Below are 16766 nucleotides of genomic sequence, written 5' to 3'. Positions count from 1 at the left end.
TTCTTGCTCCTTTTTTTACAGGCGAGAGAAAATTGTATACTCTTCATAACGATGTGGCAGTGCACTACTTTGGTTCATTAAAAGCGCGTTCATGCGAATTCATAAACGTACCTTTCGGTTACTTACATTATTAAGGTTGACTTACCCATAAGGACATGCGAATATTCAAAATTTCGCATGCGCATCGAATAGTCTTTACTATTCGATTCGTATTGGATTCGAGAAACCACCATTGGATGTTGTCGAATATTCGTTCCATCCGACTACTGTATGAGGGAGAACAACAGCTGTCGAACCTTGCAGGGAGAAAGACCGAAGAAAGCGGAGGTTCTTCAGCATAATTATGCTGCAGGAGAACCGTGGTTGTTGCCCAGATTTTATTATTTTATTATTTTTATTTATACAATACTGCCGACCGTCATCAGGCCCCGGCAGGAGGAGCAGTACACAATTAAATAAATCAAGAAAAATATTTAGCACACAAAAATAACAAAAATTATGACAGCAAGTTATCAAAGATGTCAGTGTTGTTTAGTAAGTTTGGTGGCAGATAGCTGCGGCCGGTTGCTGTTCTGGAGAAGAAGGAATATTTAAAAGTGTTCGTTCTAGCGCGGAGAGGGTTTAATGAAGGCGTATTGAGATGCCTTGTTAGTCGCGTTGTTGGGGACTTTAGATATATGGATCGGGACTCACTGACAGCTGCTGATTTTTTTTTAGCAGCGAAAGAAACTTTAGCCGCATATATTGGCTCCGAGCTTCACGTGTTGGCATACCGTGGTTGTTCATTGAGGATGTAGGAGAGTCAGTAATGCGGAATTTTTAAAAGATGAATCGGTGGGCTTTACTTTGTACCGTCTCCAAGGCAGCAATGTTTGTCTTCGTGAATGGATCCCAAACTGTCGTAACCTCCGTGTAAGCTAAAAGTTTAACTGAGGAATGTGCGTGTTTTAATCTCTGTCGCACAAAGGAGAGCTTACGAAAGGATGATACGCCTACATTAGAAATATGAGCATCTTAGTTTAAGTTGTTCGTCACTGTGACACCAAGGAATTTATACGCACTTACTTCATTAAAGGGGCTGTGCGTAAAAGCTGTACTGATATGATAAGCTGTAAATTTTATTAGTTATCTTCATGGAGACTGTTTTTCTGCTACGTATAGTTTCATGTCCAATTTTGTACACCAGTCATGAATATTGATACGGAACAGCCGCCATAGTGTGGCTGCACTGAGGAGGAAGAAGACGACGTGTGCCCGCTTGATATAGCGTCGCCATCTTTGCCACCGTTGGTCTACGTGTAAATATATAGTAAATAGACTTGTACATCAGCTACACGTAACATTAATTTGGATTAAAGTTGGAATTAAGTGGCAGTTTATCATCCCGGATATTAATTGTTGTAAGCAAAATACACTCATCCGTAACAAGTCTAATTTGTACAGGTTCCGCAATTTCATTAACAATATCAGTTAGGTAAAAAAAGAATAGCAAGGGCCCAAAGACGGTGCCTTGGGGGAAGCCGGAAAAAGCAGAAAATGGTGAAAAAGGGTACACCCACCAATTGACTTCTGCTAGTAAGGTACGCATTTATCGAGTTGAGTCATCAAAGGGGAACTCGTTTCTGAACGAACGCACGACGGAGATCACTCCTGCATCATAGGTTGCACTCTTCAAATAAGCATGTCCCGCCTTAGGCAGCAAGCACTTTTGCCGTCTCAATTTAGGCAAAGCAATTTACTTTTTGATCACTCTAACCATGTTTGGATTACCTGAACACGATGGCTGTACTGTAGTACCGCACTGTAGAGGAGGAGGAAAAGGAGGACAAGCTCGAGAGGTTAGCCAATGTGAACACCGGCTGGCTAACATGTACTGTGGAAATGGTCTAAAGGAATAAAAGGTGATAGCAGGAGAGAAGGGTTGAAAATAGAAAGAAAAATAATGCACACACTAACGCCATGCACCGCGCTACAACTTTAAGAGTCAGGCGCTCTGGCCGTTCAGCTATAGCCCTAATCATGCATATTATTTTACTTCGGCCTTACGACTGACACTACATGCATCTGCTGCTGTGCTGATTCTTTGTTCCAGTGGTTCATTGTTGTCAATGTCAGGGTGCACCAGATACGATCACCTTCGCTTTGTCATTCATTTATAAGCTTATCACCAGATTCGAAATTCAGTGGTTATTGGCATTAGACGCATCAAATAACGTAAGTTAGCCCCTTCATGCCAAATACACGCCAAAGGGAGCCTTTATATTTCACTTTTTTTAGCGAATAGAAATTATTCGGTATTCGGTTATATATCCGAAGGTAATTTTCCTCGACTATTCGATTCGATTCGAAAATTTCGCTTTACGAACACCCATACTGTGAGTGATTCTTAACCCTGCGCCATGTGTGCCCCTCTTTATTTTTTTTTTTTAATTTTTGTACGCTACAAGGGGCCAGCATCTCTTGGAACTCATCTAATTAACGGGGGTCCCGGACGTCTTTCTCAACAGCAGAGCGCCATAACTGCTGAACCACCACTGCAATAGATTGAAACGCATAATATTTATACAAAATGTGTTTGATTGTTCCTTAATTTAACGCCGCAATTGTGGTTAACTGTACTCGAGCACTTCGCTGCGTCGACTCTACTTTACTGATACACATTCGTTTCCCCACAATTTACTGCGAAACGGTCCTATATTAGCTAAGAAATGGGTTGAACGTATCTATTATTCTCTGCCTTTCACCACGTTCACCACCTGTACCGTCACGCCGAAGTTTATGACGTCAGCAGGGGTGATCCTCTGCACCGGCGCGGTGAGCGTTGACTGTCCGACAAATTTTACTAGCCGCAACTCTGCCACTGCGATCGCTCAGATACTATTGAAGAGCTGCTATTGTAGATGGATCTTCGTGCCTGCGGATTCAAAAGTTCTTGCGGCATTACTGATTACGCTCTATCTGAATAAATTTCCAAACACTCATACCTTTCTAAACACAGCCAGACAGTTAGCTCTCGTGCATGCTCACGCGTAATATTTGCGAATTGTTGCACTTGTAACGCAGTATGTAATGCTAAAAAGAATCAATTTGTAAAGTCATAAAGCCGTTTGAAGCCGGAAGGAATACATTTAGGCAAATCGATGTACTAACCATTATTCCCACGCTGCTTAACCGCCATATTTGCATTGCCCACTTACAGTGCCAGAGAGCCCTCTATTATTTTTTTTTCTAGGAAATTGTATAGGTGTGAGGTATGGAGCAAGCAGCCCGAGAGCGCATGCGCGCTTCTTCGAAAATGTTAGATGGAAAATTATGCAGTCGGTGAAGCTCGAAAAGAAGCAGAAGTTGTGAGCCGCAGCTTCCTGCACGCCGGGGGAGTCTCAAAAGTTTCCCTAACGATTTAAGGACTGTAGGAGTTTTCTGTGGCTCGGCGAGTTGAGAGGTTTTCGTCTGCGTGCGGGCGACAGTCTCGTTCTCCTCCTCGTATAGGAGGAGAACGAGAATGGTGTTAGTTGTATACGCGGATGTACACCACTGTATTGGGAAGCTGAAGCGCCTCAGAGACCCTGTCCAAAATCAAGAAAGGGGCTGACAGATGGAATAGCGCACTGTGGCATAAAGTTTGTAAACAGGGATAAGGTGCCTCAGAAAGGCTGGCCTTTCTGAGGCACCTTATCCCTGTTTACAAACTCTGAGACCCTGTTTTATTCAGGAAGCGTTGACCTTCAGCAGTGTACTTGCTAATCATCGCAAGACAGCTCACTTGGCGCGAGGTGAACTTGTTGGAGTGGAGGCATCGTACTTTTGCTGCGTTTTGTCGCATTGCTCATCGTTCTCGGTAGGAGGAGGAAATAGAGAGAAGGCAGGGATCGTTCTCGGTAGCGTCAGCGATGCGCTACATGCTCATGCCGCATGTAGCTCTGTGGCATCCTTAACAACTACGCACGTTAAAACGATTCTCTCGGGCGAATAGATCACCGGTATACTCGATCAGTGTGCACACTTATTGCGAATTAGAGACTGCAGTTAGCCGTGTTTCGGATAAGGAAATGAGTAATTTTAGTCTGTCTTTTTTTTTTATTGCATGCTCGAGAACTTTATCAAGAGGTACGTGGAATTAGGGAGAAGGGTACACGAAAACAAACCCTTGAGGCAGAACACAGTGGCGAGTGAAATGCAGTTACGATGGGCGGATATTATGGTATCAGTGTTCCGCGCCGAAGGCAGTCCTTGTGGGGAACGCAGAGCCTGAGTGCTCCGAGCCGCAATCGTAGTTTTCTATTAAATGATCCTTTGACACAACGGGAATGCAGGGATACGGAAAGTCCGGTTTGCATTCGGTCATCTTTATTCGTCATTCATATACCAGGGAATTTGTACAAAGGGTCTGTTGGGTCAGTTGCCAAAGGCTTGTGGATGTACATAATACACACATACAGTAGCAGCTACAAAAATAAATACAGAAACAGTCTTAAGCGAAATAAATTGCTAGAACATTCAATTACATTCTATATATACGCAAACAAACATGCCCATTGCGTAAACACGGCTTTTTATATACGAGTATATATGCAAGTGCATATCTAAAAAGCACCAATTTTACACTAAGAGATTTGCGAAACAAGCTGACAACATTTAGGCACTCAAGTTTATAGCAAGCACAACCTATTTAGTTAGACAACCACGCAATATTATTTATCTAAAATGACAATTCCAAATTTTGGCTTCATGAGACTGAGACATCTGTTTAAGTTTATAATTCTAGCATTCATAGTATTTGGATTTGGTCTAGTAGACAAGCTTAGGAGCATCCACTGACTTCCGTGTAAAGCGTTAATTAAAATGACAGCGTTTATTTATTTATTTATTTATTTATTTATTTATTTATTTATTTATTTATTTATTTATTTGTAGTAGCTTACAGGGCCCGGGAGGGAGCATTGGGTAATGAGGGGAGGTTACAAAAACAGTTTCTAAAGCAGGAACACAAGACATCAACTTATAAACATACTAAAGGATACTAGTGGTGATTAGAGCAGACAGATCATCGGTACACAGAAAACCAAGAAATACACACTCATTACATTAGGCAGAGAAAACATTCAGAGCCATTCTGCCCAAGCTGGATGACCAGCAGCGCTGTATATATGGCGATACATGCGTCAATACTAACTATGTTGATTGGAAATAAAAGACCCATGCCACAATGAATTACGTTTTCTCACAATTTCTTTGTTGTTTCATTAAATTACATACTCAGTGCTTCTTTTATTTTTAAGCTTCCTTTGTTTATATTTATTTATTTATTTATTTATTTATTTATTTATTTATTTATTTATTTATTTATTTATTTATTTATTTGATCACCAAAGTGACTATCACTTTACGATCGCTATGATATACGGCCAGTGGCTCTGTGGCGACACTGGGAAGGTTCTTGGCCAATGCGAGGTCTATGCACGACCGATGACGCGTCGCAGGAACACTGACCTTTGCGTAACATTGAATGCCAAACCTTTCCAAGAGAAACGCCACGAACCAATTTCCGTCTGGCCGAGACACGTCTATGTTGAAATCGCCCACAATTACAATGGGAGTGGAGTCGGTAGGGGTGATCCAACCAGAGGTGCATACGCTTGGCGCTTGCGACACGATCTTCGTCCGCATTACGTGCCGCCCGCCGTCGCCGCGCTGTCCTTCCGCAGTCCTCACCGCACGCGGCCTACTCATTGTACGAGTGGAAGGGAACTGAGATCACGTGGTTTGCCTATAGAGCCCGTGACGTCAAACCGCAATCCGTACTAAACAGTGTCTATTACGGTTTTACTTTTTATTTATTACAATATCCTTTTTATCACAATACGTTTTGACACCTCTCGTTATGAAACACAGCTGGGGCATCCCCGGCGATACGCTTTTGCTTTATGCCTTAGCTCTTTTAGCTCTGGGGGGGGGGGGCACCATCTTTTTTGCCTACGTACACAAACCATCAGGACCTAGCGCATAACAGCTCCGCTGTAAGAAGTGCCAGGACGATTGATGCGCGCAACAAAAGTAGAAATCAGCCGCAATCAATATACATCTTTAGAGCGCAGCTCCTAGGCGCCCGTTTCTGCGGCGAGCGTTGGTGTCGGCGTAACCGAGCGAATAGAGGAGGAGGAGGAGGGGGAGGAGGAGGAGGAGGAGGAGGAGGAGGGTGCAGCGGAACCATGAGGCGAAAAGCGTAGGAGGAGGGTATGTCGAAAGCGAGAGAAAAAAACCGTAGTGTGGCGACAATGCCTACGAGATGGCGCTAGAGTAGAGCGCGTAGTCTGGGAGGTCTGTCTGCGGCGGCTGCTGTCAATCCAGATTAGCGTGGCAGTGGCGCCGCACTTCGCTCCATTTGCAACGTGCCGCACGAGACAGATTGTCTGCGCCAGTCAACAAATCGCGAAACGAAAACACGTATAGAACTGCGCTCAAATTTCGCATTAAATGGTGTCATAATTGTCGGCGAATTTTTTTAGGAAACATATGCTGCTGTAGAGAGAGAGAGAGAGAAATGAAGAGGGAACGGTAGGGAGGTTAACCAAGGGCGTGCCCGGTTGGCTACCTGACACTTGGGGAGGGGGAAAAGGGAAGACCTGCTGCTGTAGCATTTCCCGAAAGGCCATGGATCGGGTAGTCAAACGATTTCACCGGGAAGGCTACTCCAAAGGCGAATAACGAGGAAGAGCAAATGCATTGAAAGCCAGCGTGAAACCCGACATGTGACTACAGCTTACGTGATCGTGAAGTCGGCTATACATGCGTGATGAGGTTTTTAACGGTAGGCGAAACCACCATTAGTTATGTATGTACTTATGAAAAAGACACAAAATGGCAAGACTTCGGCGCATTTCTAAAGGCTCAAGGGAAATGTCGTGTTTAATTTTAATGATGCTGGAGTGTCGATCGTGCGTTGCCCGAACTGCAGGTTGTTTCACTGATTCAGTACCGGAGAATAAATATTCCTGATGTGGTGGCCAAATGGACGAGGCATAATCGAGCTGCGTACAAACGAAAGACAAGCAAGCATGTTTTCGAACGTCAGATGGGCAGGTGCGCAAGTTGCGGTGCAGTTTTCATAGCTTTTATGGTTATGTATTTAATACGGCTGAACCATGATAGGTTAGGAGTAAAGCGGACGGGCAAGATAATAATACGTACACGAGGAACCGGAGCGGTATTTATGGCGTAGGATAAATCAGAGGTTAGTTTCTTGCACCTAATGGTAACAACTTCACATTTGGAAGTGTTAAGTTCCATTTGCCATTAACACGCCACCGATTCAGAAGATCAAGATCGTGTTGCAGGATCAGGTGATCATCGAAAGTATTAATGGTTCGATAAATTACGCAGTCATCAACAAATAGTTCCAAGGAGGATGGAATGTTAGTGGGCAGGCAGCTAATGTATAGTAAGAACAGGAGAGGGCCTATATGAGCACTCCCTTGTGGTACACCCGAAGTAATGTCTGAAAGGGATGAAGTGAAGCTATTTACTTACGTAAATTGACGTCGAAGGCACACAAAAATTCTCAGCGAAGACAATATTGAAGAGTCGAGTCGAAGGGCAGGTAACTTTGATATGAGGCGACAATGAGCGACATGGTCAAATGACCTGGAATAGTCTAAAATATAGTCTGTTTGCTTCTTGCTATTCGTGCTGGACTGCAATTCAGTTGGGAATTTAATAACTGGGTATCGAAAGAGAGGCCCTTCCTAAAGTCGGAAGATTGGACGACAAAACAGATAGTAATACGCCGACACGGCTGTGCTGTAACTGGCTTGGCCTAAAACATGGTTACGGCGGCTATGACGTGTACGACAGCGCTAAGAAAGCCATGAAACTTCCTTGGAATTACGTCTTCCCAACAAGCTTTAGCACTTCGAAAATGTACCTTTCATTAAAGTTTGCTGATGGGCAGTATAACAAGTAATCGAGGAAAACAGAAACACACAATCGAAACGATCGCTCTGTGAGTGTCGTACCTTCGCGTCTTTCCGAGAACTTTACCGACCCTATACAGTGGTACAGTTTATGTTCGACATTACGATGCCCGTGTTGTAATGAAAGCAATTCCTATACTCTGCGAAAGGCTAAATAGTGTCCTACAATGGGCTTCAGCAGAGACCAAACTATTGTAAAAGAAGGAGCAGTTGTCACCAGACGTGTTCTCAAGGAGTCCTGGCTCTGCGAGAGAAGTGACATACCGAAGCCTCCGCATCTGTGCACTTCCATGCATGAACCAGCACTGCAGCGCCATTTTTCTCTCTCGGTACTTATAAGAACCTCTACAGCTGCAGCGTTGGATACGTGGACCGATTTTACCAGTGCCTGCTGAGGCTTGGCAAAATTAAAGATCAGGATAAGCGCCGCTGCTCGCCGTCATCACTAATGGTAAAGGTTGTCGGTCCGCTATGTGATGTCAGGGCTCGGAGCTCAAATGTCCCGTGTTCTAGGTGGCGTTGCTCAGGTCACGATCCCCGATGTCACTGCATAGCTCCGCTGCCGTGAGAGACTGGATGGACCTGGTCACCAAAGACAGTGGCTTGGCGCATGGGTAGTAATTCCACTCCTTCGGGTACGTGAGGAGGAACGACAGCCGACAGTCGCATGTCAAAGGGTTTCCTGCGATGTAATTCAGTGTGGACTTTAGGACTAGCTGAAGCAATTAGAAATTAAACCTCACGAGGAAACATACCTGGTGATCTGCTCTGTCATAGAAACCTGCTGAGCTTTTTTACTGCTATGTAGGCGAAGCCTCGTGTGACGATATAATCCGCTACCGCCGTATTGTGAATAGTTCTACTTTCGTGTTAACAATCTATAAAACTCGCAACGGGCTATGTTCATTGCATGGCCGCGAAAATACAGGAGACGCCTGATCGTGCCAGTCACCAGTGGGAAAGGATTCGACGCAACTCACCGATCAATCTCACGAAACCTCTGTTTCTCTTCAGTGGCGCCAAGGTGCTTTCATGTAGCGTCGTGATCTCATTGTAGCCGACGTCCAACTCTCGCAGCGCAGGCATATCGCTGGTGAGGTCCTCAGGCAGCGATGTGAGACGGTTGTCCCTGTGTTAAAGATACAACATCGTTTTCGAGACGGCGAGGCGATAATTCGATATCCATGACAATGCAGCGTTCCGCCCGCAGGCACAGACACCCATCCTGACATGACAGAACTCTTGCACACCGCATTCGCACAAGGATTTACTCTGTTATGTCAGGGCATACGGTCATAAGCAAACTTTGAGAGACGCAACTGCGGCTGTTACCAGGTCTTCCGCGAAATGAGGAAACAGTGCTGTGCCGCTTACGTTTGGGCGTCGCATTCACAAATGCTTATGCATTTCTGATTGGAATGGCTGATAGCGCCGAGTGCAATGCCTGCGGTGTCGAGGAAACCATCGAACACCTACTGTGCTACTGCCCATCATATGAAAATGAAAGGCAAGACCTCTGCACAGCTCTCCATCAGCTAGATGGAAAGCCGTTCACCTTGAACAAGATCTTGGGATCATGGCCTCGCATATCACAGCTACAAAAGGCCACAAAAGCGCTGCTGCGATATTTGAAAGCGACCGGATTGAGTCAGCGTCTGTGATCCAGACTGAGTGACCGACTGATATCTCCAGTGGACTTTCTCTTTTCCTTTTTTTTTTAAATCTTTCCGTCCCCCTTTCCCTTTCCCCAGTGTAGGGTAGCCAACCGGGCTCAGTCCTGGTTAACCTCCCTACCTTTCATTTATCATTTTCTCTCTCTCTCTTTTGAGAGACGAGACCCGAAGAAGCTCACAATACTGCGTCGGCACAATGTTTGCGAGCTGCATACGCCGTACACATAGCAGGAACGTAGCGTTGACATCGGTGTCGTCTGTTGTGCTACAGAGCTTTCTGTCTCTGCATCGTGGAATAAACCAAGTCCTTCTACCTGTTAGAGGTAGTATTCTAATCTAGTATTGTTTATATTAGTAAGGGATGCCTTTGGTGTGATGGTTACTGAAATATCGTTGTTTAATATAGAAACAAAGTTAAAGTTAAATATAAAACACACACTACACTCAAATAGGAAAGTCGGAGGAAGCTAAAAGAAAGTGCTTAAGTTCTGTATAAAATGTGTGAGCTTTGAGCCATTTTAAAAGAAATGGTAATGTGTTCCAGAGAGATAAAGCTGAAACGTGTAATGACTGCTTACCATAGTTGGTACGAACGTAGGGCAAAATGAACATCATATTGCCTGCAAATCTAGTATTCTGTACATTAGTAAGGGATGCCTTTGGTGGGATGGTTACTGGAATATCTTTGTTTAATGCCCTAAAAATAGATATGGCCAGGTTACATTTAACGACATCAGTCACATTCAAAATATTATGTGCATTTATTAATAACTGATTTGCGCTAATTCTACGCGGTGAAAATCTTATTAGGCGCATAGCTCGATTCTGAATGACTTACAACGAAGTTAGGCGACTGTTATAAATGTTACTCCATGATTCAATGTTATAGTTAATATGAAAATGAACAAAAGTATAATAAAGCGACGGCAGAGTAGAAAATGAGAAATATGGTCGTGCTTTGATTAAAACGCGCATTCCATATGCCATTTTCTTTATTACATTAGTCAAGTGAAGTTGAAATTTAAGATGGCTATTAAATTCCGCACCTAAATAGGTGCAATGATCAACTGCAATGGTTAGGTGATTGTTGATGGAAATAGACTGAAGGAGCTCAGGCGATCGCTGATGAGAGGCAAAGACGACAAAACTGGTCTTATTATGGTTAATCTGCAGCTTATTAAGTTCACACCATGCGGAAATGTTCACGACATCTTCGTTTAGCTTACTTGTTAGCGTTGTTACACAATTGTTAGAACTAAATAAAGCAGTGTCGTCAGCGTACACAATGCACTTCGATGAGGAGAGGCAACTAGGCAGATCATTAATATAAATTAGGAAAATTAGGGGACCTAATATGGACCCCTGTGGTGCACCAATCTTAGTAGTAGCTTTTTTTAGAGTAGTACCCAGAAATTTTAACGACTTGCTTTCTATCTTGTAACTGCGGATTAGAAGTAGGGGCGGACTAGTTATTCCGATGACTTCAAGTTTAGCACAAAGAATCGTGTGATAGTGTCGAGGGCCTTGGATAGGTCAACGAATATCCAGGATGTAAATTTACCTTCATCATTCGCTTTTTTGGGATAATCAGTAAGAAATATAAGTGATATAGATTAGTGGAAAACCCAGAAATAAAGCCAAATTGATAAGGGGAAAGAATACTAAATCTATCTAAATATTTTGTAAGAGGCTTTTCGATAAGTTTCTCAATAACGTTATGAAAAAATCAAAGAACTCAAATGGGTCTATAATTCTGTGTAAGCGTGCGATCACCTTTTTTGAAAACAGGAATGACTCGACCGCGTTTGAGTTCTCATAGGAAAACACCGGTTTTAAAAATCAGGCTAATGATAGCAGATAGAACATTAGCGATATGTTGTGCGATCACTTTAATGTGGTAAGCGTTAATATTATCGAGGCCAGCGCTAATGGCTTTAAGGGCCCTAATTATAAAAATTACTTCATCAGGTGCTGTTGGGAAAAGGAGAAATGAATGCGGTAAGCGGGTAAAGGACATGTAACAGCATGAAGCGGAATTAGAAGTGTTATTGAAGAAAGCAACGCAAAAGGCATTTGCAATATCAAGCGGATTAAAGTATACCATGTCATTGTGAATTATTCTCGAATGACGTTCTGAGAGTTACGGTTTAAAAAGGTGTTAGCTATTTCTCACTTTTCCCGTGCTTAGGGTGTTTTTTTTTCTTTTTTATCATTCTTTCTTTCTCAGCTATTGCATCCCCTTTCCCCTCCCCCAGTACAGGGTAGCCAACCGGAGATAATCTCTGGTTAACTTCCCTGTCTTTCCTTTGCCTTTCTCTCTCTCTCTCCTAGTGTTATAACCAAATTCTATATTTCTTTTGTTCCTCATAATACCTCTTCGCAATGTTTCTTGAACCACCGATACATTAATGAACAATGGAAATGACGCGGCGTACTCGCCTTCATCGCGTTTTCAAATTAATCCATCACGTGGTGCGATTCGACTACAACATTTATCAGTCACCTATCGTGACTTCTTTAGTGGTTATTGTGTGCACGATCGCTTCTTGTCGGCACAGAGGAACTTACGCCAAGTCGAGGATCATCAGCTTTGGCGCAGGCCTGGGCAGCATCGACCTCGATACGCTCTCCAGGTTCGTCTCTTTGACCGAGACGGCGTTCAGTCCATGCAGCTCGGCCAGCCAGTCTTGATCGACTCGATCTACGTGTGCTCCCAGAACCTGGATCTCTTTCACGCTTGGCGGCAGATGGTTGAAGTCAGCCGTCAGGTTGACCTCTCTCACGTGCAGCAGCAGGAGTGTGTTCAGTCTCTTGAGCCCGCGTAGCAGGCTCCAAGACTCGAGGGCCTTCGGTTGGTCGCTGAAGATCAGCTTGCGCAGCGAGTCCTTGAGGGCATCGAACGGACTCGCTGCGATCCTCCGCCGATCGCCGTATGCGCCTACAGTGACGTTCCTGAAGTGCAGTACAGAAATGCCAGTGCCGACAAAAGCGCTAGAAGGCAAATGGTCCAAAGAACTGTCCTTGAGAACGAAATACGTGCAATTCTTGGCACGGTAGCGGTCTATTTGGAGGAAGTCCTGAGCGCTTGTGAAAGCTTCGCAGAAGTAATAACAATGGCTGGGACCCTCTCTTGAGTAGCATATCGGATGAGCCGCCGTCAGGTTCAGTAGCAAGACGACGATGAGCGCCACTGCCAGACGGCCTCCGAACATTGTGCAGCTTGGCGCCAGACAGTTCCCGTAGTCGGCAAGGGTTGAAGTTTGTGGTCGTCGCACACGAAAGCGCACGTTACGTCCTTTATACTGACATGCTTCGAAGCTTCACTTCCTCAGAACCACTCGTCAGCAGCAGGGTTCTACGAACGCATGCTGACTTTGGTGTGTTTTGATATGTCGACCAGGGTGTTCTGGCGAGCGAGTGCTTCGGCGATCGTCTCCCATGGAAGGAACTGAATTTTCAAAGAAACGCGTAACGTCGCTTTTATTGCGCTATGTTCGGTGATTTCGAAGCAGATGCGAGTAAATACACATGCGAAAGAAGGTCACGGCCCTGGCAGAACCCGCCAATCTTGCCTGATACTAATTCCTGGTACTCGAGGCCTTTCTGCTCGTTGTGTAAGTGTCCGGCCTCCTTTTTAAGTTCGTAGAACGCTGATAGTGACGAATGGCTGACGTCAACCACGTCAGCAGCCATAGAGCGCTTCGAGATACGGCCATACGGTTTTCTTCATTAAGCCCAGAAACTTTACTCTTGCAGACAAGGCCGCTAGCAGAGTCGCAATCGCTTCGAGTTGTTTTGGCTGCTTATCATGGAGGCTGATTCACTCTCTTCCACTGAAAGCAGGCGATCACTTCCATATACACGTTACAAACGAAGCGCTTCGTTGACCGTTCGCCGTCTTTCAAACCACGCAGATAACCCAACGCCTGGATGCTTCTGGCTGCGACTTTACATAAGCGGACCGACTTCATTACTGCCAAGCATGGCATCACGCCACGATGAACGTGCTATCCGGTGAGGCCGGCTTCTCGTAAAGAAGCGTAAATTAAAGGCCTTGTGCTATCTAGGTGGAGGCTAGACTAAGTCATGTTTTATAACTTTTAAAACATACGTCTTCTGGTATCGGGCAGCTCGCTGCATCATACTTTGCTTACAGTTATCACCATACAGAATGCGTCCTTGTAGATGGCCCGTTAAACATTCACGCCCACCTCGGCAAGCTTGACTGCGCACCCAGAAGTGGCGGAGTGCACCTGAGGACGCCGAAGCGCCCCGACGCATCCGTTCCACCAAATCAACCCTATACACTAACTGAGCAGTCCCACCGGATAGAGCGAACGTTTAGAAATTAATGCTAAACGTCACCATCCACCGAACAAATAAATGTTGCTAATTGTACAGAAACTATCGACGATGATTGTCAATGTAAGCGAATAGCCAGAACGAACGAACGAACGAAGGAAGGAACGAACGAACCAACGAGATACAAAGAGAGATTGAGAGCGACAGAGCCAGTGAGAGAGAGAGAGAGAGAGCGAGCGGACGAACGTCTTCCTTGCCGAGTACTTTCCCTGACCTCCGATAAAGGAGGCGCTGGCGGATCAGTTGCCAGCATGCTTATGCGGGGCATTCTTCAATGCTTCGAGACGTTTGACGGGTGTGGCCGCTCGATCAAAATGCACAAGGCACAGAAATTAAAATGGTGCACAAAGCCAGAGTGGCCAGTATACTAGAGGCGATTTACTGCATATATTTTTGAACTTCTTACACAATGCGAAATGCTATGTGACTCAAGGTCAACCTTTTAATGCCATAACTGATAGGCAGCAGTTACGTGACGCAGACAACAAGATACGGTCAGCTTGCCTGTGATATCATCTCTCCATTTTCTGAGCTGGCTCAAGTTTGGCATATCGCCCCTCAACGGAGCCCGCCTCACTATGAAACTGCTGTTTCCTTTACTGAAATGACAAAGAAAACGGAAATCTAGTTTCCTTAAATAAGGGACGACTCTTCCTTTTGATGTAGGAGTGAGGGAACAAAAAGAATAATATAGAAAATATGGTACAATTTCCGAAAATCGGGAACGAAAATATGTAGAGTAAACACGGTCCCGATGTAGTTTGAGATGATGGACACAGCGCCGAGAGACATACATGTATGAGATACCCAAACAGGAAGAAAAGTTAACAGGAAGGTAGAGTGAGACTTGTCTTCACTCCAATGAAGACAAGTTCGTTTGTCGAAACGTTGGTTCCCCAGTGACATTTCTTGTTCTACCACTATTCAGCACGGATGAGGTAACGCAAGCATGTATAGAGGAAAAATTCACCGATGATTACGATACTGCCGAATGCGAAATTTGAGCGCAGCTCTATACGTGTGTTTTCCTTTCGCGATATATGGGCTGGCACGGACAATCTGTCTCGTACGGCACATTAGTAAATGGAGCGAAGTGTAGCGGGAATATCTCGCTACTAGGGAGATCGCGAGAGGCAGCGCGTGGGTGACGCGTTGGGGCGATTCACAACAGACGCCGCAGACAGAACTCCGTTCATGCAGTGCTTCGTTTGCATATAGGGTATCGATAGGTCGACGCGCTCTCTGCATGTCATCGGTGAACGGACGATGGCGCGCTACTCTGGTGCCATCTCGTAGCGGCCGTCGCCGCAAATCCCCTCTTGCGCGGCACTACACTTTTCTTCGAACGCTTTCGTTATGCATTCCTTCTTCGCTTTCCTCCTCGCGCTCTCTTCGCTATCGCCGTCTTTCATCCCCCGCTGCGCTCCGCGTTCGCTCTTTCATCCTTCGCTGTGCTCGTTCGCTCAGTTACGCCGAAGGACAACGCCGAAGGACAGCGCCGACGCGGAACGCCGGAATGGGCTTGCGCTCTAAAAAGTGAAAAGTTCAATATGCACGTCGCTAGCCACTTCTGCACGCAGTGTGGCAGTGTACTTCTACAAACCTGGCAATGTATCGTCATCAGCACGCATCAGTCGAGCTTATAATAAATGCAGAGTATGTCATTGTCCTCGGAACAAACGTTGAAGCCGGTTCAGTACTTCCCGCTGTGTTGCTTTCGACGGCTACAGACCCAACCATAGAGTTTCCTACAATATACGAGAGAGAACTCTGGCGTTATAGGCAGTCGTTCACCCACCATGGCAATGATGGGAAGTGCATGGATTTGTCTGATCTTCGTGCTTATGGATTCAGACGTCATTGTGGCTTTGTTTATTACGCTTTATATGCCTTCATTGCCTTAAATTTCAAAGCAATCTATTCTCTTAGAAGTGAATCCGGCGCTGACGTGTGTGTACATTTTCCTTTCTTCGTCCGTGTAAAGTTTCGCTGTTTTTCCACCATGCGCGAGCGTTTCGCATACCAGATCGTTGGACGTGGTAGACATTCAAAGCGGTGTATAAAAAGAAAAACCGCACTCTCCTCAAGTGGAATGGAATGGAATGGAAAAACTTTATTGCTCTATATCTCAGAGAGATTGGCGGTGGGCCGGTGTCTTCATGTCTTGAGTCCTGGCCTATTCACAAGGTCGGCGCCCCTATTCCAGGGCATTAGTGGCGGAACACGCCACTAATGCACACTCGAAGCACATCGCACCAAACGGCGAATCGAGGCAGTTTTCGCTGGTAAATTATATCAAATGTGAACATTGTAAGATGGTTAACATGATTAATCCAACACATTGGCAGGCTTTATATTTTGCTCGCCATTTCAAGGTTGTAGTAGCAATGACGTTAATTCAGTAAGAGTCCTCCGAAAGGAAATTGGTGGGAGGCCTGATTTTGTATTAACTAAGTATGTGCTTCGGAAATGAGCCAGAGGGAAAGACAACACAGCGTGCTGCGTCCGTTTTCTTGAGCGGAAGTGGCCTCCTACGCACGTATGCGCTTCCGTAATGATGTTCTGCATGTTTCAGCGAAGCACACAAAGTTTTTGTGATGCTAGTCTCAATCCTCGCCATGTCCCATTAATCTTGAGTTCGCGTGCATAAATAAAGAGAGAGAAAGGCAGGGGCTTCCCGCCATGGTGTTGCTGTCTTACGCTCGAATGCAGCTTCCTTTTGCAGCTTGCCAACAGATGGCAGTATGTATTCCGTGGCTGT

The 16766-nt window shown here is 45.1% G+C and overlaps 1 protein-coding gene across 1 annotated transcript; it reads right to left on the bottom strand.

The window, feature by feature from the left end:
- Window positions 1–3924: 3924 nt before the first annotated feature.
- On the bottom strand, window positions 3925–13135 carry LOC126531356 (uncharacterized). Its single transcript, XM_050178858.3, has 3 exons — window positions 12212–13135; window positions 8951–9099; window positions 3925–8652 (listed from the first exon to the last, which is right to left on the bottom strand). Exons 1-3 carry the CDS (start codon window positions 12853–12855, stop codon window positions 8480–8482), a joined length of 966 nt encoding a protein of 321 aa, XP_050034815.1. The 5' UTR covers window positions 12856–13135; the 3' UTR covers window positions 3925–8479.
- Between the last annotated feature and the right edge of the window lie 3631 nt (window positions 13136–16766).

This window comes from Dermacentor andersoni, chromosome 5 (assembly GCF_023375885.2).
Source record: "Dermacentor andersoni chromosome 5, qqDerAnde1_hic_scaffold, whole genome shotgun sequence".
NCBI classification, from domain to species: Eukaryota; Metazoa; Arthropoda; class Arachnida; order Ixodida; family Ixodidae; genus Dermacentor; species Dermacentor andersoni.
This window is presented reverse-complemented; position numbering and strand designations above follow the sequence as displayed.

Excerpts from the sequence above, each read along its gene's own strand:
- LOC126531356 (XM_050178858.3), bottom strand. The coding sequence starts at position 12,855 with ATGTTCGGAGGCCGTCTGGCAGTGGCGCTCATCGTCGTCTTGCTACTG. Across the intron at positions 9,100-12,211 it reads CTGATGATCCTCGACTTGGC|GGACAACCGTCTCACATCGC; the intron begins GTAAGTTCCTCT and ends TCTTTAACACAG. Across the intron at positions 8,653-8,950 it reads AGGTTTCGTGAGATTGATCG|GAAACCCTTTGACATGCGAC; the intron begins GTGAGTTGCGTC and ends ATTACATCGCAG.